This window comes from Centroberyx gerrardi, chromosome 24, assembly GCF_048128805.1.
Source record: "Centroberyx gerrardi isolate f3 chromosome 24, fCenGer3.hap1.cur.20231027, whole genome shotgun sequence".
Taxonomy (NCBI): domain Eukaryota; kingdom Metazoa; phylum Chordata; class Actinopteri; order Beryciformes; family Berycidae; genus Centroberyx; species Centroberyx gerrardi.
In genome coordinates this window covers 7,105,679-7,129,835 of record NC_136020.1, presented here as the reverse complement: position 1 = coordinate 7,129,835, position 24,157 = coordinate 7,105,679, and the positions used below count along the sequence as shown (strand labels likewise).

Genomic DNA, 24,157 nt, shown 5'->3' with positions numbered 1-24,157 from the left:
TCCAGATGAATCCAACCAGCAGATCTAGCTCTAACACTTGAGTCTATGGGGAACCAAGTGCCTGAAACTGGTTGCTCAATTTCACTCTGCAATAGCTCAAACTGGATGTTTTCCTCTTTCGGTCGGAATTGTGTGGATTGATTTATGTTAAGAAAAGCTCCGGAAGTAAAAAGTATACAATATACAGAATAACAGTTCAGTATTCAGTATTGTCAGACTACCTCTAGCTCCCAGTCTTAGAGTTGGTGGCATCCTGTATGTGGTCCACAATGTTACAAAATATGAAAGCCTTGGGGTTTCCATCCTGATAACAATGTACTTGATTTTCATTCACACACTGATCTTAAAATGTCTTGTGAGTATCCCTCATTAATGAAAAATTACAAGTGAAATACACTGCCCACACGAATCCAACTATAAACTATAAAGGACAGAACACATAAAACAAAACTTTTCATAATGGAGGCCCCAAAGGTTTCATATTTTGGTCTATCCTCTGGATTGTTGCATTAGATCAAATTTATCTGGATGGGTCTGAAGCAATGGAGGATGGCTTGTGCTCTGATTGGCTGTTCATTTTGGTGTGAAATATTTAGTGCCCTCTACTGGATGTTTAGTGTAGAGCACTCAACTCAGCCTGAATAGAATGGAAGAGTAGAGTCCCTTTGTAGCTCTTAACTTCTTGATAAGAAACTAAATTGTCTGACAGCCATCTTGCTGAAGAAGATGAAGCCCTGACATTGAGGCTGTAAGGAACAAGATATTAGCTGCTGAAAGTAAGACAAATTTTCTTCAGGAAATATGCATTTTATAATTTTATTACCAAAAATTAAAAAATAGAACAGAGCGTAGAATAAAATCTTAACTGATACAGCCAAGGCTTGCATGATGATACCTAGGGGCTATAGAGAATTCCTTATGAGAACACAAACTACAGTTTACTTTCACTCATGGTATTTGTTAAGATAACATAGGGCAACTTTAAGTACCACAAATATAAATTCACGTGACTGGAGGACATGAAAACATTTAGTTCAGTACAACATTCGAAGAGGAACACTGCTGTCGGGGGGGATCCTTACAATAAGTCACGAATTGGGACAAAGCAAAAGTACAGTATGCTGTGATTATTGAAAATAAACCAAAACATAGATGCTCCAATAATAAAGTAAATGCAGAAAGAGGTACATGAATGCAATAAATGTTGCATTTTCAGTTCATGCAGTACATTTTTGACAGCTTCAATAAATATATATGGGCACGGCGGCTACGGTTGTAGTTGGGAATGGTGAAATTATTCTGAAAGCAGAGGTCTCAAAGGTTCTAGTGGGAGGTTGGTGGGAGGTGGAGGGGGTCGGGGGCGACGTTGGCACAGTTTGTTCCTTTTCACAACGCTGGGTCAGCACGGCGGCTCCGTCACACGTGGGAGTTCTCATCTGCCCCGTTGACCTCTGGAGGGCAGGCCGAGATCTCCCCGAAAAACTCCTCATCCTTCAGCATGCTCTGCAACACACGGGGGAGAGGGGGGCGATGAAACTCTCCAGCATCAACGCAGCTTTCATCAACAGCTTCAAACTACTCACATCTGTACCATGAGCTGCTTTGTTACCGAGTTTAAATGACTAAACACTTTTTTGTCAGGTGCTGCGTACGATCGTATTGGAGCATTATAATAATTTCTTACCGTCAGATTGTTGATGCCTTCAGAAAACACTCCTATCTGTCTAACAGTCCCTTCTGAGTCTTCCATCTGCCAAACAATAGAAACAGAGGGTTGGGCATCAGAGGCAACTCAAACACGAAATGAAAGAAATTCATTCAAAACGCTGGCTGTTGCATATGGAAGCCCATTCCCACCACTCAGTAAAATAAAAAATGATTCAATTCTGACTTTATATCTCACAATTAAGACTTTTTTTCTCAGAATTCTGACTTCATTTCTTCCACTTCTGACTTTATTTCTCTGAATTCTGACTTTATATCTCAGAATTCAGACTCTTTTTTTTTTTTGCGAGAAGAAAAAGTCAGAATTCTGAGATATAAAGTCAGAATTCTGAGAAATAAAGTCAGAATTCCGAGAAAAAAAGTCAGAATTGTGAGATATAAAGTCAGAATTCTGAGATATAAAGTCAGAATTCTGAGATAAAAAGTCTGAATTGTGAGATAAAGTCAGAATTGTGAGATATAAAGTCTTTTTTGCCTTTTTATTTTGAGTGGTGGGAATGGGCTTCCATAGTTGCATGCAAACACTGACTGGTTCAGCTTAAAGTGAGTGTGGAGTATTGAGGTCCAGCCCTCTACCTGTTCCAGCTGGTCGAGGCCGTCCTCGTAGATGCAGAGGCCCGTCTGGAAGCTGCTGCTCTTGGGCATTTCCACGTTCATGGGGCAGACGTATTCCTCGCTGTCTTCCTGCCGCTTCCGCCTCAGAGTGCCGAAGCCACCGAATGAGAGCCGTCTGGGCTGCAGGAGGAACAGGGAGACAATCAGGGCTCGACCGATATGAGTTTTTATAATACAGATATTTTTGTACTGAAGCTGCCGAGAGCCAATGTTTTGTGCCGATAGTCAGTATCTTCAAATTTGCCCATTTTCACGCCTGAAAAGCACAAAGATTCAGTGTTTCTCCCAGAATGCTATTCTTCTCAGGGTGGAAAAGCCTCTGAAACAGCATGTAGACCATCATGGGACACTAAAACTCTCCATTGAAACGCAGACCTACCCAGAATTATTTTAGCTTTAGCAGTTCTTTAAAGGCAGAGAGATCCCCATCTATTCAATGGTAAGGACCACATTAGGCCTGAACAATGAATTTACAAAAAAACATTATATATGTGCAAAGAAAATCTAATTTAGGATATTTTTAAGTAATGCAGGTTTTACAGACTGTTTTTATGTAGTTGTGGTTAGGGAGGAACCATCATATCGGACATGGACAACATGAGACAGGCCAATATTCAATATTTAATAAAAGGCCAATATCATCCTCATGTATCAGTCTAACTCCAGAGACAATAACACAGTCTGTGGACTGCCCCACAATGAATTCAATGTGGAAAATGTCCATTACACTGAGATGCACACAGACTGCAGGAGAAGAGGAAAAAGCCAATTATACTGCATTGTTACCTACTGTCAAATGTAATAGTGGAACTGGGGAGGATTGCGACACAGTTGTTCCTGAGCCAGTGGAGGTTCACCCACCTTGACCTTGGCGGTAGCGGTGAGGACGGTGTAGTCTGGGTTTTCCAGACAGTCCTGTTTGAGCCGCTGCGCCTCCGAGCCGATGAGCAGGTGGAAATGCGTGGCCAGGTGGCGTCTCAGCAGGGTTTTGTTGGGAGGAATGTTGAGCAGAAGGGCGAGAGTTTCCACATTGAAGCGGGGCTCCAGCACCTTGGGAGCAGGTAGACGTCAGAGAAAAACATCAGGGAGAGGCCAAAAAGGGAAACGGACACAACAGAAAAGCAAGTTTGATTTTAAAGCTGCACTAGGCAATTTTCTTTAATGTAAATGTTTGCCTCTTATTATTTGCTGCTGCAACTGCCAGTTTAAGTTGAAGTTTAATGTAATGTCATGTAATGTAATCCTGTCCTTGTCCCTTGTCCAAGCCCTCTCACCATCAGTCCTCCATGCACGCCGCTGCCCCTCAGATTGGGGGCGTATTCTGCCAGATCCACGGACCGGAGCCACTCCATCACTCTGTGGTTGGTCCACTGGGAGATCTCTGCTGGCGTGATGTTGTTCTGGACAGAGACCAGGGAATACAGACCCAGGTTTCAGATGCAGATGCAGCTAAAATAGCTTTAAAAAGGCTAAAACATGTGCGTGGAGACTTCTCGTGCGATACCTCGTCAGAGGGCCGTCGTCGGAGACAGTTGATCTCGTAGCTGTTGAGCCGCAGGACCTGAATGGCCCTCTTGATGCTGAGGTGATGGAGAACACTGCCCACCTTCAGAGACAGCAGGTCCTCCTGAGAAACAGCCACAGGATCAATCAGCAACAAAGTCTTATCGCCAAGTCATGTCACCTGTTGGATGATTAATTCAGCGGGCCAATTTGGTCAAACATAAGGGAATAGTATCAGCTCACCACTGTCATGTAGTGTAGCATTCGTCCATCAACACGGCCCTCATCAAACTGACTCTTGTACTGTGGTAGGCCAATGTCATCCAGCCATCCTGAAAAAAACAAAAAATAAGCAACAATTCATCACATCAGACTATCTAATTTACAGGGAGGGAAAAAAAAAGAGTTCTCAACACAGTTACACACAATACAGTTACATCATTTTTGTGATGACAGCACTTCAACAATGGAGCTTTGAGATGGCGTCGCATGCTTTGATCACTCACTGGTCACCCAGTTGTGGTCCAGTTTGCCCTTGAGGTCGTCCTCCTCTGACCCGAGAGCCTGCAAGGCCAGCTGCAGCTTCTTCCTGTGGAGAGGGTGCTTGATGCCCAACTCCTGATGGGGTAAACACAGGAGCACCACATTACACACAGTAAACCTCTACAGACAGCAGAGGCTCATGCATACGACATCTAAGGCTGTGTTCACACCAAGCATGTTTGGAGCGGTTTATTTGAACTCTTGAAAAAAAAAAAAAAAAAAAGACACCAAACAAACCCTAAAAACTCAAGATCCAAACTGTTCTAGTTGTCTTGTACTGATGGCACCCCTACCTTCTCCAGATCATGTTGTGAAGCCTGCAGCAGTGTTTGTCCGGAGCGGATCCAGTTCTGGCCCTGGGAAACATATAGTCCCAGGCCCTGATCCTGCAGCCACGCACACACCTGATCCTTACTCCATCGGGAGAAAGGAACATCAACAGCACTGACAGTGACAGAAGAAGAAAGAACACCACAGTCACAGTCAGTCAGTTGGTCATACCTCAATAAAAACTGATTAATAAAAACTGATTAAATCCATTCAAAAGAGGAGATATAAAGACGATTATACTTGATGAGGGATAAGTTTAAAATATATGGCAACCCTTTATTTTCTATATGGAAAACCTCCCTTTAGACCATAGGTGGACTGTACTACCTTATAAGGGTGTGTACATTGCTTCAAATCTAAAAGTTTCAGAAAGAAACTTGTAAATGACCTTGTACTTCTGAATTTTACAAATGACAACAAGTCTTTACTAGTCTAGCTCTGCTCACTAGCCTTAAGTTGGTTTTGTCCTATCATTATCATTTTTTTGTATTGTATTATGCCATTATGGGCTGTCTTATATTTATGAAAATGGTTGAGCATTGTGTCTTTGAGTGACACCTACTTGGTGCCATGTTTTAAGTCGCGGGACCAGCCGAGGCGAGGGCCAGCTGTGGCTCTGACTCCTCCCCTCCTGAACTCCATCTCTGATGCCTCATCAAGGTTGAAGGAGGTAGAGTGACTCCTCTTTAGCCTGCAAAGTGAGTACGATCACAGTAAATGACCAAACATGCTCCACTCATGTCACTGGAAACAGCATTGACGCACTCTGACATAAAAGACCTGGAGAAGACACCGAGCGTTACCTGCCAAAGAATTTCTTGAAGCCTTTGGACTTCTTCTTGGTTTCTGGTGAGGACGGCAGCGGGGCTTCATCCTGGGACTTACGTGCAGGAACACCGGCCAAGTCCAAGTGCTCTGTGCCTTTACGTTCCGTCTCGGCTGTAAATATAAATCCGTTAACATGCAAGCAAACGTGCATTGGAACACCATGGCACAGCCCACCACCACTGAAAACAGCTCAGATTTTTCCCCCAGCTCGACACTCAAGGACTCTGACAGCCTCCAACAACAACAACACTACAGCACATCTTCTACTAAACAAGCACCACTAGATCCAAAGGTTATCACACTAAAAAACACACACAAGCATCACAACTGAGTCCACACATGCAAAGGTCTAGTTGCCTAGTATGACAGACAATTTATAGGCTTAGGAGGCAGCAAATGATAAATGCTCCCCAACTTCACTGGTAAGAATTATTAAAGCGGCTGCATTGCAGATGGTGTCACATCATTGGATAAGGGACAACTGGATATGATTTAGTGAGATCATTGGCAGAAACACCTCACACCATAGCGAGATACAAGAAACACCATGAACTTTCCAATGTTGTGAGTATAGAAAGTGGGGAAAAAAGTGCTTGACCCACAACAATTCGATCATTTACCATCTGACCAGGCTGATCAGTGTATGGAAGGTCATTGCAGTGTCAGCGGTATCCCTATGCACATCCAGCTGTATCATCCAGAGCGGCCATACTGCAGGCCCGGCCAACCCACAAGGCCATTCTGCTCTACTGTACCTAACGTAGGTGCACTGGCACTCCGGCTGCGATCTTCCCAATTTACACACCCATGGTAGCAACATGAGAAGCGGCAACAGAACAGAACACACAAATATCAAAACGGTGTGACAACAAGAGACAAACATAATATATACAATGACCCACAGAGGGCACCCATGCTGATCTGAAGGAGCTCTGTCTGTCCTTCCCTGTCTACTTGAGGCTGAGGCTCACCCAGGTTCGGGGCGCTGGCTGTGCGCTTGCCTCCACGCATCTTGAAGAAGCCGCGGCCAAAGGAAGAACGAGTCTTCTTGGTGCCGAAACTCTCATCGCCCGTGGTGCTTGGTTTAGTGGGGGAGGAAGAACTGGGTCCCGCTTTATTTTTGGTCTGTGAGGAAAAAGTATGAAAATACAACAGTCAGCATATGGCAATAGAAAAATCATTTTACCTGGAAATTCAATAAATAACAGATAAAAACTGTAATTGCTTCATTCAGCCACCAGGTGTCACAACAGCACTATCCGAGTCCCTGGCTTATATGTCCTGTGATTACATGAACATTGATACAAAAAGCTGATCAACTCTGACAGGTGTTCATTCATAAACAGGAGAATCCACTCACTTGGGTGGAGGGGTTCAACAAATCAGCGTAGCACAGCAGGATTCTGCATGACTGGACTGTGTGTGTGTGTGTGTGTGTATAGTGTTTGTGTGTGTGTGTGTGTGTGTGTCTTTTGCACCATACCTCTCATAACTTACCCACATTTTGAGGTCAAAAGGGCAAAATATTAAGGCCCTGGCTTTCAGTGTTCAAACTACTGGATTTAATATGATTATATCAGCCTCATGTTTTTGCTGTAATCTTGGGTCTCTCCAGTTTGCCCACGAGGCCTAGAGCCTTTATAATCTGCCCACATCAGAGAGAGGCTGCTCTTACCTGGTCAATACTGCTGGTTAGGTGGCCTGAGCTGCCCGGGTGTGGGACATCTAGGGAACTGGAAGGACAAGGCCAGTTACTCAAGCCTTAGTTGAGGACTCAACAGGGGTGGAAAGACTACCAAAACATCCTGCTCAAGTAGAAGCACTGTCACTTAGCTGAAATTTTACTTAAAGTACGATTACTGGAGTAAAAATCTACTCAAGTAAAAAGGTAGCTCATTAAATGTTACCCAGTAAAAAAACCAGAATGTTTTTACATATGGTCAAAACGCAAAAGGATGAAAGGACACAGAGTTCTAACTAGATTATATATCAGCAAAAGAAAATTCACAAAATAAAGTGATAATAAAGTAAAGGTTACTCTTCTCTTGTCTGCTGACTGACCTTTAGCAGCTAATGGCTCCACAATTAGACAATTTACATTTGGCCAATTTCTGATGCAATGCTTATGGAGAGCCTACAAAATGTAAACTCTGTAAAAGATGTGATTTACAATGTAGCAAAGTAAAATACTTCAGTCAAAAGTACCCAAAAATACTACTCAATTACAGTAAGAAGAGTCACTGTAATTCTTTGCTTTCACCCATGGGACTAAATAAGTAAAGCAGGAACAGAAGTGTTTTAACACACGTATGAACAATAAGTAGTTAAGGAAAAGGAAAGGAAAAAGATAGGAAAGTTGGATGACCAAGTGTTACCTTTCTGCTGCATGTGCTTGTAACTGTCTTTCCCGGTCCAGCTCATTCATTTCTGAAAGCACTGCTATACATGGAATAGACTGGGACAAGGCAGACAGTGACACAGAGAAGCATGGACTTAGTGCTTTCTAAACAGCAAAACAGCGGAACATTTTAATAGATATCTCTCTCTGCTGAACTAATAACCAAAACAGGCCCTCTGAATTTCTGGGAACAGCAGTTTTCGGAGTGGGAGGCCAAAATTAGGTTTTTCTAAGGAAGTCTAGAGTCTGGGGTCCATCCTGTGTGTGAATTGTTTTGACAGAGGCGGTGTTTACCTCGCCGGAGCTTCTTCCTGTCTCCCCCTCCAACGCCAGGATGACCCGATCCACCTCCATGGCAACGGGAACCGAGGGATCATCTGGGATATCGTCATAGTCATCTTCGTTTAGCTTCTCTGGGAGGGGACAGTTGTGAATGATCAGCAATGTGCTGGAGGGAAAACTCACCAAGCTCATCTTATCCACTTCTTTATTTGTGGAATGGAGTTTACCCCCCTTTTTAGGCTGACATAAATCTTTATGACATGAATCCAAAGTATCAAGTAGTGACAATCTCATGTAGGTTACATGAAGATGGGGTTTTTTAAGGGGGCAAAAATTATGCACAATTATCACTTTGCTGGATCCTTTTCTGCCCTATTTGCCCAAATTAAATTTGGGTGTCTCACCTTTCACCCGCTCCTGCACTTTCTTGTACTTTGTGAGAGACTCCTGAAGCTCCTCTATCCTTTGCTCCTGTAGATAAAGGATTGTATATTGCATTTTAAATCCAAGTCAGCATGCATAAAGTTCCCATGACAAATCCTTTTAGCATATCAAAGAGGCTGTTGAGCTGCTACTTATGACTGTGGCGTCACAGTACACCGTACCTTCTCATCATTGGCTGACATCAGCGACTCCAATGCCCTCTTCATCTTCAGCATTTCTGCATCTGAAAAAACAACCATGCTCATCAGACCTGTGGAAGGCAAAGTTCAGCTCCCACTGGGTCTGAAACCAGCACATCGGTTAGCTACAGCAGAGAGCCCGCCAGCAGAGACCACCAGTAATGAAGTCACTGGGGCTTACTGTGGCGGCTCCTGGCTGAATGATCACAACAAAGTATCAGAACTGGTGACTTTCTGTGTGTGTCACTACCAGCTCTATGCAAGTAAACAGCCCTTATGTGTCTATTTTCTCCATTCACTACAGGCTCTGACAGCTTGTAACAGCCCAATACTAACCAGACTTATCTTAGCCTCAACGCATGTGACATTTGTTTACACGGGTAGAGCCTGTCATTATAGAAACACACAGTTCCTTGTGATTATTTTGTCAGGAGTTTATTGTGGTATATGAGACAGGGTGGTCTAGTGGTTAGAGGAACCGTCGTTCAACTTCACAAGCCAGGTTCAAGCAATGTGTTGGCGAGCCTCCACCCTGCTGAAGTGTCCTAGAGCAAGACACTCAATCCCTACCGGCTCCAGCGGCGCTGTTCTGTAACTGAGCCTGACCTCTGACCTCCCTGGAGGAAAGCGAGCAAAAAGAGAATTTCCCTACAGGAATAAATAAAGTATCAAAGTACAATAGCCCCACACACAACTATGCTAAATCCAAGTGATTTCAAAACCAGCTTTTTTTTTGCAGTCTGGTTCTTTTATAATCAGCCTGACCCTGTGGAGGTGTAGCTGGAGTATGCTTTCCTGTCAGGCTACATGAGTGGCTGAACAATCAACGAGAACCTATACAGTGAGTAGAAGAGAAAACAATTGGCTACCTCATGGCATACTGTATGGCACGTGTTTACAAGCAGAGCAGTACGGTGACTCCCCTGTGAATAAATGGCATGCCTCTACCAAAAGAGTTGATAAGAGAAAGTCAGCGGTTGGTGGGAGGAGTGGGAGATCCAGCTCAAACATGTCTGGTATGGAGCTTGCAGACAGATAAGGGGCTGAGAGGAGGAAAGTACAAAGAGGCCCCCATATTCACCTCATTATAGTTTTGACTATGTTGGTGAAATGTACTGTAAGACTGCAAAAATGATTTATGGAGAAATTCCATTTCTTAAATCCTGATGAAGGCAAGGTACCCATAATTACTCCAGGAAGGACGCTCGAGGGGGAAATCTACTGTTTGTTGGAATGTGAAAACTCTTTTGGTCTAATCCTCATAAACCCTGTTGTAATATTAGAACTGAACTCCATGAAATGGTATGCGACGCTTCCAGACAATTATTAAAACGGCTCCCACCTCGCTCCCCTCCGTCGGCTCCGTCGTGGCTCTCCACCCCGAGTCTGGTCTCATCCTTCAGCCTCCTCAGCTCCAGCTCTCTCTCCTCCAGCTCCTTCTGCAGAAGCTGCAGTTCTTCCTGTTGGGGGGGGAGAAGACAGCAAGTCACCACTTTCACCCCAGTACTTGTAAATCAGACTTGGGTAAACAGACAGAAACAAATCTGGTTTTACTTGAGGTAATACTGCCAACATTTTTGGTAAATGACCTCTTTGATTAACTCACCACTGTGCAACAACAAGGTTGGTAGTTTCACCTCTGTGTTCAGTACTTAACGCATTACAGTTCTTTCAAGATGATTCAAAGCTAGCTTGCACCATCCACTGAACAAACATAGCATGTTAAATGTTTAGCATGCACCACAGCAAAATTAATAAATACTGTCCACACACAGGTCAAACTGCTACCAATTTTCTTGTCATACAATACAAAGCTGCTAAAAGATCTTATTTGTCAAAAACGAAGTCTATTCCTTTAAATCAAGGAGATGCACCGATTAACGAGATGAAAATGTGTAACTATATGATCGAAGGACTTGTACCTTAAAAAGGGAGCACTTGTTTCATGTAATTGCACTGTAAAATCATTCTTTTCTGGAGTGCACTGGGTAAACAATACAGTTAATATACTGTATCAGTCCACACACAAATGCATTAATACAAGAAAGCTAATGGAGTATTTGAAATTGGTACAAATCCTGCAACCGGTGAGCTGGTGGAGGCACTTACAGGAAATGTGGTGAAAGTCAGGAAAGCAGTGTGCAGCAGTGGAGAAAGAGCAGGTTTAGAGGGTCTTAAGGGCCAGAGAGGAGCAGAGTACAGGCCGGAGATTAAACCTTCACCTCATCTCCAGTGAACCGGTCAGTGTTCCACTTTGGAGGCTTGACAGGTTAGCATGTTGTGGAAAGATGTTAAAATCGGAGGAGAGAGGGAGACGGTGGAGCAAAAACAGATGGAAAGGGGGGGGGGGGAAGGGGAGGGATGAGTAGAGAAACAATGTCACAGCAGTAATCACAAGGCAAGGGTAACAAAAAATGCCCTGTATACATGTAATGATGCATTTGAAAGGGTGAAATCACTTCAGACCTCCTGTCATGCAGTCAAATGTGAAAAGAATTGACATCTGGAAGCCTGTGCTAACTGGATGACCTTGAGCGGTGGACTACACACTCACTTTCGTGGCTTTGAGTTTCTTCTCACACTGCAGTCTTTCATTCTCTATATCAGTCACCCTGAACCGCAGGTCCGTTACTTCCTGGTACAAGCCCTAGGGAGGAAAAAGGAACTCCCATTAGCCATTAAACTCAGTGTCAGAGCAACTTGCACTGGGGAGTTTTATGGCGAGTGTGTGGGAGTGTATTTTTTTATTTTATTTTTTTAAACGGGGGAGAATTCCTCCCACAGGCACCGGACATTATTTTCAGATAAATGTCCCTCAGGAGAGAAATTGAGCAGCCCACTCCACACATGGAGACAAATCCTGGACTAAAGGGAAGCGTCATGGTCAATTACTGAACTGCTTTTAACCCAATCAGCAACAGTGAGGAGCGCTGCACCTTGGAGCAATTATCATTAAACAGAGACATTAAATGGAATGTGTATTGTCATTAAGGGGTAATTCAATATGATTCTCAACCTGTTCATCTTTAAACAAATATAACATCCATAGTACATGAGCATTGCTGATATGGGACTAATATGATGTACTCAGCAGGGCATGCTTTATAGCTAAATGGAGCGTAAATGGGAACAAAAATAAATAGGTGCAGCTGTACTCCCTACAGTCTACTCCCTACAGGTTGTAGTCTCTGGAAACAACACACAATATTCTCCAAATATATGTCCAGGCTGGTAGACGGAGTGTATGGAAACTATAAGTCTCACAGCCTCCGAGCCCCTCGGACGAGAGAGAGGAGGGGAAGGGTAGGTTTATAGGAGGAAACAGCTGCTGGAGCAAAGGGGGCCGGGTGAAAAAGTTCACCCAGCACCACATGACAAATCTCTGGGTACTCCGACCAAGTGAGACAGACCTCTGGCCAGATCCAGTGACTTTTTAAACAATGACTGCATGGCTGCCAAGATTCACCCGTGACAAAAAAGGGTATAGGTGCCATTGGAATATTCAACTATCTTGGAACCATTCTGAAATATTTCATAGGTGACATGGTGTGTGTTTTTAATGACGCGGGTCTACCTCGCTACCCCTGTGATCTCTCTCCACAGCAGTCAGCTTCAGATTTAGGCTAGACACCTCGGTCATCAGCTCCAGCTTCTGGGTCTCCAGGGCCGTCCTGTTCAACAGCTCCTATGGAACAAGATGCACACTTGGTAAAGCCGCACAAAAATATCACACGGGATCGCAGTTTTCAGATGGGACGGAAAAATAGCGTGGAGATTCCCATTCATGTAGATATTGCATTTTAACAGCATACTTTTTAGGGGCCTCACCTGTTGAAGCAGCTCCTCAGTAGCGTTTAGTTTCTCCCGATGTTCCTCAAGGCACGTGTCTAGGTCCCGTATCTTTTCTCCTTGCACCTCTACCTGGTCTGTTAAAACACTTACCTGGAGGATAATGAGACATCATTATTAAATCATACCAGAAAATCACTCACTACGCACAATGCTACAAGTGTGGCGTTATGTTTCTTATTTGGGTGCAACTGTTTCAACTTGCTCATGGCTGCGGCGGGGGTTTTTGCTCACACACCTGAAGAACAAGACATTCCTTGTCACTCTCCAGTCGTGAAAGGCGTTCTTGGTACACTGCGTCTGCACCCACTGAACCATGGCCATTGGTCTGAAATGATAAGCAAGACTGGCACTGTCAGAACAAATAGTTGCATTTCTTGCCTCTACGGCTTTCACCTGTCATTTCTTTTGAGATAAGAGCTGATAAAAGGAAGGGAAGGGAAGGCCTTTGACTGTCATGTCGAGTTGTTGGTCTGGCTGAAGACTTCAAAAGAAAATACACACCAGCCTCCAGCCAGATAGATTTCCTAATGGGTGCATACTACTTGTGCATAACCTCCCCAACAATTCACTCGCATGTTTTCCCTTGAGGAATAAGAGAAGTATAGATATATGACTTAGGTTATAAGAGAAACATGTGAGGGTCAATAGTATTCTCACATGCAAGTGATTTGGAAATTGAATCAAAAGCAAACTCCTGTCTCAGATTTCACACATGGAAAGACAGCGCTGTGGGGGAAGAAAAAACATGAGCCTCAGTCTGAGTCAACGTTAGCCTGGAAGATGGAAACTATTTCCAGCAGGACTCCTATAGAAACCCCATCATTCACAAAGCATGTCATAACAGCACTCTTACAATAAACAGAGTCGAGCTATAGGTTAATACAGCAGGATCAAGAGATGCAAAGCAGATCATAACATAATTGATACATACCAGAGCAACTGGGTCTTAACGTTGCACTAGTCAACTTCTATGTAAAAATACACCCGTCTTATCAGTCTAAATCGCACAAGTATTTCATTGTATTTTAATACACATGACAATAAAGTTGAAAGTTAAATCACAAATCACAAATTGGGGCTAATTGGGGAGAAACTGGGGAGAAGAGCATCCCATCCCCTCCCATAGATTTGGCCTATTTGCCCAAGTGTCGAATGACGAATCAAAATTAAAGAGCAAAATGCATTTTACTCAACAGCAGCTAGAGAGTGCTCCGTCCAGACAAAGCTGGACTCACCAACGATGGTTGAACCTGCTGTGGAAAGATCTTTTTCCCCAACACCTCCATCCCTACCAGCAACTAAGAAGAATAAATTTAAGTCCAAGGAATGCACAGTTTACTAACATCACGTATGCAAGATTAATCAAGTCCGTCAAGCTTTCAGAAATTCAGTTATCTCTGGCCAAAGTGTGAAGATGCCTAATGCAGCTTTAAAGCAAATGACAAGAATTGAGATATGTAGTAGTGGATGTGTAGGTCTCTAAGGTTACTCCTGCAAATACCTAGATGTTTTATTATAGTATAACTTATTATCATCTATCAACATCTTTAGAATTACAAGCCAAGAATATAGACATATCTTTTGTTGCACATACATACACACCGCACGCATGCAGATATACACACAGAATTTACAAGCGTGGAGACTAAACAGCACTTTCCAGATGGATCCTCCTACCATTCGTCCCTGCAGCCACTCTACTAGTCCCTCTGCAGTGGAGTCGGGGATTTGGCATCGCAGGTTGTCCCTCTCCTCAGTGTCCATCAGCTCCAGCGCCGCCCGCAGGTCCTCCAGTAGGTGCAGCGCCCGCAGGCCACCCAGGAAGGGTGAAGTGGGTGACTGGCAGTCAAACAGCCCATTGGAGTAGTCCATGGCCTTGGAGCCTGGGGGCAGGAGAGGAGAAAGTGAAGGGAGAGTTGGATGGTGGAGGTTGATTGAAATAAGGATACACATTTTATTTCACTTACATAAGCACAAGGGTGAATGGAATGGATTACAATTACTTGTTTTTGTGTACTGGTACTTTCAGTATTTTTCAATTAGTAAACAGCAATTATAGTTTTACTTAAGTATGTTTTGACAAGTGTTATTACTTTGCTACATTTTATACTGCATCTGATATAGAGTACAACTTTGGTAGGCAATCCAGAATCCAGAATCCAGAAACTGCCCAATTTATGAGTTATGTGTGAGGGAAACAAGGTAAGGGAAAAGTCAGCGAATTTCAACAGACCCAAATTCATGGCCTTGGCTAGTTCTGAAAAAAAACTGTTGGAGTATGTCGGAGAAGAAAAACAGAATGTCTGTACAAAAACCACTGTTGACATGTCTGTAAATTGTAGCTTTTGATTCACGCTTTACCTTGTTTATGCAATTAATTTAATTTTTTTTTTTTTATTAAAGAACATTTTTGAACTCCAAGTCCTTTCATCTTTATTGCATTGCATGGCAAACATCATATGTAAGAACATTCTGTTTTTTTAAGTAGCTCAGGAACTTTAACTCTGAGCATCTTAAATGCACAACTTTTTACTTATTTTAACTTAATTTTACTTCTACGTATGTAAAATGTCATCAAAATAACAGCACTAATACTATATTTTGGTAGTCTTTTGTACCTTTTCCAGCCCTGCATAAACACAAACACACATTCACGCAATTGCTCTTTTACACAAACACACCTAGTGAGATGTTTATATGGGTGAAAATAGATTATGCTGATGGCAGCTTTACTCAAAAAATGTCACCTACAATCAAATAATGACAATTCCATACTGTATCTCTTGAAACCATACTTGCCCAGCATTGGAAGCAAATGCATGAGCATGTTTACTGTCAAGGGCATGATGTTCCCACCATTTGTTGTAATCTGCTACACACCATCTGTCAGCTATCTTAAATGTCAGCCTTCATGAAGATGTCCAACAGTAATAAGGAGGGAGCTAAATAAATAAATAACCAAACAATCATGGCTTCCCAACAGTAGCGATGGAGTGAGGCTTCATGAAGGCTGTGGTTTCTGCGGTAACAGGGGGGACTGGGGGATGTCATGTGATCAGCCATCTCTCTCCCATTGGAAAGGTCAGCGCTATAATTACACACATCAGCGGAAAAGTGGGGACTCTGAAACTACAGCCTGTTCTGCTCATCTGCAGCAGTCCAAGTATACAAAGAGTGGCCAAAAGTTCCCGAGCAGCATTTGTATTCCAAAGTCACAGAGCTTGAATAATCATTAGTTTCCGACACTGCAGGGACAATGGAAAATTTGTTTCATTTCTCATGGCGGAGGAATGCAGTGGAAGCAGAAAAGGCCAGTGATCTAGCAGCACAATCTGAGTATTATTCCATACTCTTATGTATATTCAGGAGGGCTACATTAAACTGCAGGTAGAAGTGGAATGTGTGGGACACATTGTGTTTACCATCCACTGGACCTACTATTGCCTCCTTCCAATTCAATGGTTTCCAGATGTGACTCGACCCATGCCATATGTAGGCCATGCCCACTTAAAAAACGTGCCATGGCCGAGTCTTAAATGTCCAAGTGTGCGCTGCGGTTACCTGCTATGATCCCATCCATTTGCTCCAAGGCCGCTGCCAACATCTCGCTGGCGTCAGACATCATCCTCTCCTCAATGAATCTGACAGAGAAAAAGGAGAAGAGTGTTAAGAGGAGAGGAGACGGGGGGGAGAGGAGAGGAGAGATCCATAAGGCCTCTACCAATCCTAGGCAGTTATGAAATGAGCAAGCCTTCTGAAAATCTAATCATTGTAGAGACCACCCAACACCCCAATGATGACAGCATCCCTTCACAAGCTTAAGTCAGGTCATTTTCCACACAGATTCAAACTATTCTCAAAGTCAAATAGTGGCATTGTAGTGAAACTTGATGGGAAGGAATTCTTGAATTTCTGTAAATATAAAACACGTGAATCAAAGCTGGAAAAGAGAACTACAACCTCCAACGAGTAGGTTGAGAAATGAGTTGATTGGTCATGCTGTGTGTAAACAAGTAGCGTCCCATCCCCTCTCCAAAATGCACAACAGAGAGAAAATGATTTTGCCTCCATCTGTTTAAGTAGGGGCAGGCTTTCATAAAGACGTCAAACAGGAACTTTTAATCTAATCATCTGGTTTCTGGGGCATTGTGGCTTCAGTCTGTTTAAAAAGAACAAAACAACATGGGGTATTTGTGGAAAGGATAAAATGACAGCTACAGTTTGGAGTTCATAGTAACTGACTGTATAGACCTCTCCAATGATCTTTCATTTTTGTCATGGCAGATGCCCATGACTCTAGGTGCAAGTCTAAGTTAGTTTATAATCCCTATGGCCCTGCTGCTGTGCAAGCATCAGCCTGAAATCACAAAGCCAGCCTGCATGTTTTCCCATTTCCAATTGGACAAATCATAATTGCGTTATCGCTAATCGCGTTATTGTGCAAGCTTTCATTCTTCCTTTTTAAAATGTCTACTGAAACAAATTAGGCTTGGAGTCAATGTGTGTCACAGAAACTGGCTCTCTGACAGACAAAACAACAAAGTGGCTTCTGGGACTGCTGCCCCAACCTATTACCCAGGCCTTATTTCCGGCGGCAAGGCAGTCACGGGTGCTGAGGGTGGGCTCCTATCTGGAATAATGGCACTATTCTCCCAGGGGTCTCGGGCCCTGTAGTACTGGCATGCACGGCATCTCAAACTTCCACAACAAAGCTGGACAGTATCCCTCTGACTGCTGGATTCAAACCGTTATCACATGTTTCTCCTTTACATAAAATTGACAACACAACATTTATCACCTCAAATAAGATCCAGCTTGGGAAACACAGTGGCTAGAGTTGCTGCTTAAATGCCCTGCACACGTTGCTTGGTCCTCAGAAAAAGCCTCAAACAAACTAACAACATACTAACAGAGGCTCTACTTGTTCAGAGAAGCAAGTCCCACGGTAGGGGGGCAGGGACTTGGGTGAAATACTGCTGGCTTTGCTTCATTTCCTCCCTCTCTAGGGTCACAGTGTCACACCCAGCAGGGTAAAAAATGGGCATTAAGAGCATAATTAAGCTTGGAGCTTGGAGGGGGGGGGGGCTCCGCTGTTAACACAAGGGCCTTTAAGTGCTCCATTGCCCTGTTTCAATTACACACTCACAGGTCAACAGTGGGGAAGGCTTCTTCCATAATGTAGCCGTGCTCACACTGCCATGTATTTACACTACCCCATAAACATATCATTGTGATTGCTATGAATTGCATCTCGGTTACGTATATGCACACATGAAACAATCCCTGCATTATTGAGCTGAACGCTGACCTGTACTGAATGGAGCTCATGTCCTTTAAAAGCTGCACAAAACAGACCCATTGTTCATGATCATGCCCGAAAATACTGCAGATTTGAACATAAGACAACTTTGCTTGCCAATTAAATGTTACAGTTCCCACGGGGACTGAGGGAGGAGGAGTGCCACAGGGATACGTCTTAGTAGTAATACGTTTTCTTCCACAGGTATTTCCGTAGTATGATGGAAAACCATCCCTCACTCACACCAGGGTGGAAGCTGTATTTGGTCAGCTGCCTGTTTCACCCTGTGGGAGAAACCTAAACCTTGTCCATTTTCCAAAAGCCGCAGATTTATTTTTTTTTTTTTTTGAGAGAGAATCCAAATATTTTCTCTCCATGTGATAGCTGAAACCAACAAATAGCATGGGTAAAGAGGAACACCACTGATCAGCTCTACTGAACAATTGAAGGCTATCCTGTACAGTCTTCTGGTCACAGTGTAAACCCAGGTGTAGATGAGAGTAGTATGAGGAGGTTTTAAGACAAAACAGATCACAGTATGTTAACATTAACACAAATTATTCTCTATCCAGTTTGTCCTCTCCTGTTCTCCTCTCTGTTATCTCTCTCTGTTATAAGTCAAACATCAATTGACTGTGTATAATAAGTTTCATGAGCACTCCCATTCAATACAAAACAGAGAATCTTAACAGTCAACATGTGGTTCAGAGTTTCTGGTTAAATTTACTTATGCAAAAATCTAATTAGCAAGTACATGTGCACATATTGTTCTCTTTGAAACAAACACTAATGAAATCTTGTGCTGGACATGAGGCACAAAATGGTATTGAAACGTCGTGCCACGTAAGTCCCGTTCATTCTTCAGTCTCACAAAACCAGAGCCTTTAAAACGCCGGGCTGAGCCGAGAAATTTTCCGTTTCTTTTGCATCAGTGACTAGCAGGTCATCCGTAAAGAATTTTCTGACCACAACCTCCAGAGAGAAGCCCGCCGATTAGGGCCCATCTCTTCAGCCATGTGAAGTAGTGTCTGTAATGACGACTGATAATGCCACAGTGTGGGAGTGAGCGCTGCGCACATTCCTGAGCAGGTTAGTTCTCCCCGAAAACAAACACTGGTGCCTGGTACTGACATCCCCACCGACCTCTGACCCCCTGCCCTCCGTCCCTCACACCAAATCCTACTCCGAGTTTAAAAAAAATATACTAGGGACTATTCCTTGCCAGTCACTTAAGGTACATAAGAGGAAGTAAAGGTATGAATTTGCTGTCCTCTACTACCTCAGATCCAAGAAGCGCTCCTTTCTTACTCTTTTTTCAAGACTAGGAGTTTATTCAGTGTAAACTCAGACATCCGAATTGACCAGTCAACTAACTGAACGGACAAATAATATGCCACAAATATGCACAATATGCCATACCAAACAAAACATGCCGCAAGGTCAAAATACAGTATATCCTACTAATTGTGTGCAACAGCTGGAGCCTTTCAACTCAACTTTAACGTGCATTTTGGAACATGCAGGCGCACTTTTAATGTATGCACACACTTCATATTATGAAAATGACTTGCACATTTATTTCCATCATCCCAAGATTTCACTGGTCTCCATTTGTTGGGTTCAGATTAGCAAGGTTTTGTAGGCACTATATCTTACCGAGCCAAGTAGCACATAGGGAAATACGTGCTACATATTCTAAAACTGTGAACACAAACGTTTGATACTGTGCCAGTGTCGACTAGAGCACTAGTGATTACTTTGGGTGCGCTGCCTCAAAAGCATAATTCAAAAACACCATCAAAATTGAGAAGGGGAAAGGAGCCAGCACACCAGGCAGTTAGGGCATCAAGCCTCAAACAAAAGACATTAAGGAGCTGTGATTGTAAAAAAAAATGCTCTTTTAAGTGAAGACAAGCAAGCTGCACAGGGTTTCTTCAAACAGAATTCACCAAAACACATTATGGAGACACCTCGTTTATATGCATGGCTCTTCTGCTCCTGGCAGAATCAATATTTTTTTAGGTATATTTCATAGAAAGACCAACAACTCTCTGGGCATCAAACTTGGCTTTTCTAACGGAGTGAGGTGGTTTGACATCGACCAGATGTGGAGATATGGAGGGGGAAGGACAACGCATTTGAAAAGAAAATAGGCTTGGATTGCTTGACCCGATGGTGAGTGGTCGGTCTCTCTCTCTCTCTCTCTCACACACTCACACACACACACACACACACACACACACACACACACACACACACACACACACACACACACCCCTGCCGGTGCCTCACACACTAGTGCTCCAATAACCTAGTTCCAGCTGTGGTACAGATGTGCCTTTCAGAAGCGAGCTGCCGCACACGCTTGACTCGCATTTACTTGACAGTATTCTATTTGCTGTTCTGTAAAACTTTCATCAAGACGAGCAGATTACTTCATGCCATTAGTGAAGAGTAGTGGCACTAAAAGAAGCAGTTACAAAAATAATTGAGGAACAAATGGAGGCGGATAGTGTGACATGGACTTGTGGAAGTCAATCCCAACTGACATCCAACCTCTGGACAAACACTATGCCTTTGTTTACACTTCCCTTTGCGAGACGGTCCAGTGGACTTTTTGTCTCGGCTGCCGTGAGGTCAGGCTGTTTGACAGAGACGTCAGCCCGGTCTAAAGACCAGCGCTTTATTTCTCACTGCAGTAGTGGCGGCCACACGGAGACACCACGCACACAAACAACTCTTTGTCTTCTAGAGACTCACATGGTAGCAAAGCGATACTGATCCCAAGGTACTGCAGTTTTTCCACGTGGCCCGACTAAATCACAGTGAAAAAATCACACTGGAGAGGGGAAAAAAAAAGGGGAACTTATGGTGGAAAGGGGCTGGAGGAACTGAGTAACCTCGCAGCGAGCCAGCAGAACGTGGCAAGATGATCTGCCTCTTATTGCTTTTGTTATCAAGCTCTTAAGAACCACTGCATTCTGAGGACTGACGCCGGTCATATATTCAAGGTATAACGTCAGATTTGCTGCTGTAAACTTAGGTTGCAGCATATAGGAGAATGAGTTATATATTTTGAAGTTTCATTTAGCTTTGCTTGAATGCTCTTGGTGCCTAAAGTGAATGAGCTGTATAGACTCGAAGGGGTAAACAAGACTGAAGCAGAGGCATCCCCACACTCAGGATGACCTTCGCTTTGTTCTGTCAGGAAGCATTTCCTGGCCGATTCTGCAGAAATGCCTTCCTTTCGGTCACAAGCTGCCCCTTTTGCCTTTTCCCAGCAATTCCAGCATTAAGTGCACTAACAGCAATAAAAGTTGAGATTTCGAAGACTGCTTGTTCTGTCGGGACAGAAAGTACATTGGAGTATTCTCAATTTAGGTTGGAATTTATATGGCTAATCTAAAAAAAAAAAATCTAAAAATTGAGCCTACAATTTGTGGCCCAGTGAAATGGAAATGTTTCAAATCAAGTTAAATATTCATTTCATTACAGAAGCATGTCAGCATCCCAATAGATCATGTGTGACTTGACGTGACACCTCCCACCTTTCAAAATACACCACCACAGTAGTATCATGCAAAGAATGTAAGGAATGCAAATGCCTAGAAAAGGGAGGTTTCCCACTGGAGTACAGAAAGGACCCAGTCAGTCAATCTCTGAACACATGGCTTCAAGAACAGAAATGTAAAAAGCTAAAATGCAAGAGATCTTTGGGGTCTGTCCAGTATAACTCCATGGAATACGTTGATTTACTGCCGGCCAAGTTTGCTGCTAATATAAACCAGGCCCTATTAATGGACTTTGCCTCCTCTATTGGCTCCTCTTTACCTCAGCAACAAACAAATGAGTGCGTCTGTTGCCTGAGGAAACAAAACCTTCAGCATTTACAGATTGCAGCTATTGATTTGTGTCTCTTTAACACCTAAACCATCATTAAGCAATGCAGTAGCGTGGTGTAGTGTTGTTTTATTACACCATTAACATTAACATCGACTGTAACATCAGATATGGCTGCAATCAGGTGTGCTACAGCGTGGCCTTTCTCAGCTGCTGACCATTAGTGGTGCGAGTGCGGTGAGATACAAATATGGTTATTGTCAGGGGGGGAAAAAAATCCTTTGTTGTGCTTTCAGCTCTCTGCCCGGAAGCCAAGACAGCATCAGACGTACGGTGGAGGGCTGCCAGCGGGTCAGACAATGCCTCAGGAGGGAGGTCTTGCCTGAACAGCGCTGTACTACACAGGTTTACCCAAACAAAAGGCTGCAGAAGTGAGGGAATGACAGTGAAAGAAGCTGACATCGGTTTTAAAGCCCTGGCTCACACAAGCATCTTTGAACTTTGTTTGGGCTGCGACTACCTTTTCCAAACTGAATCTGAATGGAGGCGTACCACTGTGATTCATCTTTTGCATTATCTACATTAATAGACATGAGTCAAAAAGTCAGCTCTGATTAAATGAAAGAGGTGTACATCACATAAAAGGTGGTCATTTAAACATTTAATCAGTGCTGCAAAAAAATTCTAAATGCCAATGGCAGCTGATGGCTGGGCACATGAATTGTTAACTTTAACAATTTCAATAGTGAATGATAAAAAAAAATGAGAATGAGTGAATGAGAAAAATGACTGCAAATTGTCACTCTCATGCATTTCTGGTACAGAGGGGGATAGTACATCGTTTAGTAGCATTTATGGGTACATTTTCTGCTGTTATATAATCTAAGTACTAGTCATGAAGTTTGACCTTTACAATACACAAAAAGCAGTTCATGCTGTTTCCCTTTGTAGGGCAGTATAGTTTGTCCAATGACAGATTTTAAAGTGATTCTACACAAATATCACAGCAACGCTACAAGTCCCAACAGAGCAGGAAAACTATAGGAATATGATGGTGATACCGTAGGAGAGAAAACAAAAACATAAAGTACAATATGGTCACTAAACTCTTAAACTCTTAAACTTTAACGACAAGTAAACTCTCTTGAGTAACACACACACATTATAAAGTTCCTGTAGGAATATTATAGCGTTTTTTAGGTTAGGTTTTTTTCCTCCTTTCTACTAACGTTACGACCCTTGGATAACATTACCAAACAGTAGCTCTGCTCATGGTCTAAAAACAACAAAAAGTTTATTGAAACTTCGGCACCCTTACCGTTTTCCACCACAGACTTTGTACCAGTCGGGACCCTGCAGTTTCCAGCAGCCGTACTCCAAACACTGCTGCACTTTTCAGCGGAGCTTCATCGCTGGCGTTCACCTTTCCATTGAATTTCTCAGTCAATTGAATTTCCCATTTCCAACTAGAGAGGAATACAGCAGCGTTAAGTTAAACAGTTGCAGCCAGAATACTTGGGAAGTTGGACGATTTGGCCTTAAAAATAAAAGCGTAAAATGACTCAGTTGGGGGAGGGGGGTGTTTTGTTAGCATTTCCCAAACTTAATCAATTCTACATCAGCTAGGCAAAACCGCTATGCTAGCTCAATGTAGTTGACACTAAAATATTCGCCAGCAAAATATATTTTTGTCACATATTAGCCAGTGCAATTACATTGTGAGAAAGCTCTGTTTGGACAAACTTGTAAATTACTAACCTGTTATGCAAAAAATAGATTTGTTAGCTCAATCTATTTGTTACTATTTTTTATCACACACAGACTGGCCACCGCAAAAAACGCCTACGTAGATATTGGCAATCATTTAGGTCGTAAATGTATCCACTATCTACGTAGGCGTTTTATTTCGAAAGTTCTGACCGGAAGTGCTATTTGTTATTACGCTGGCTTGACACTGCGCATGCGCTCAACCAATCACAAACCTCGTAGCTTCTCCAATACGTTGAAAAGTTGACTTTATGACTGAAATGTAATCAGTAGCCTAGGATTGCAATGATTTCCTTTTCCTTTTTAATTACATTACATTGACCTTGCTTCATGCTGTCTTCAAGTGCTATCGTAGTTGCGAGTTATATGACCATTAGACCCAAGGAAGTGTTAAATACCCTACTACTGGGAATGTGGAAGTTTTCTGATACCCATGTTGCTTAGATACGATGTTTGGGAGGCAGAGAGCATGGCAGCAGTGCCAACAACTGACGGTGAAAGTGATGTATACAAGAACGTTTTGCTAATAAATTCAAACAGCAAGGCCAGATG

At 43.0% G+C, this 24,157-nt stretch overlaps 1 protein-coding gene across 2 annotated transcripts; it reads right to left on the bottom strand.

Moving 5' to 3' along the window:
* Positions 1-852: 852 nt before the first annotated feature.
* Positions 853-23,647, bottom strand: LOC139916655 (liprin-beta-1-like). 2 transcript variants are annotated; one of them, XM_071905606.2, is made up of 26 exons: positions 23,597-23,647; positions 23,157-23,304; positions 16,261-16,340; positions 14,377-14,582; positions 12,935-13,024; positions 12,676-12,789; positions 12,422-12,532; positions 11,402-11,494; positions 10,190-10,307; positions 8,830-8,891; positions 8,629-8,695; positions 8,237-8,355; positions 7,920-7,999; positions 7,220-7,277; positions 6,516-6,669; positions 5,520-5,655; positions 5,279-5,407; positions 4,680-4,830; positions 4,350-4,461; positions 4,087-4,175; positions 3,845-3,967; positions 3,615-3,740; positions 3,202-3,390; positions 2,302-2,460; positions 1,685-1,750; positions 853-1,503 (listed from the first exon to the last, which is right to left on the bottom strand). In XM_071905606.2, the coding sequence occupies exons 3-26, from the start codon at positions 16,322-16,324 to the stop codon at positions 1,417-1,419; spliced, it is 2,703 nt and encodes a 900-aa protein (XP_071761707.1). In that variant the 5' UTR covers positions 16,325-16,340; positions 23,157-23,304; positions 23,597-23,647; the 3' UTR covers positions 853-1,416. The 2 variants fall into 2 exon arrangements, with proteins under 2 accessions (XP_071761707.1, XP_078138040.1); XM_078281914.1 differs by lacking the exon at positions 23,597-23,647 and having other exon boundaries at positions 23,157-23,328.
* Positions 23,648-24,157: the final 510 nt, after the last annotated feature.

Excerpts from the sequence above, each read along its gene's own strand:
- LOC139916655 (XM_071905606.2), bottom strand. The coding sequence starts at position 16,324 with ATGATGTCTGACGCCAGCGAGATGTTGGCAGCGGCCTTGGAGCAAATG. Across the intron at positions 12,533-12,675 it reads CTGAGGAGCTGCTTCAACAG|GAGCTGTTGAACAGGACGGC; the intron begins GTGAGGCCCCTA and ends CTTGTTCCATAG. Across the intron at positions 8,356-8,628 it reads AGTGCAGGAGCGGGTGAAAG|AGAAGCTAAACGAAGATGAC; the intron begins GTGAGACACCCA and ends GTCCCCTCCCAG.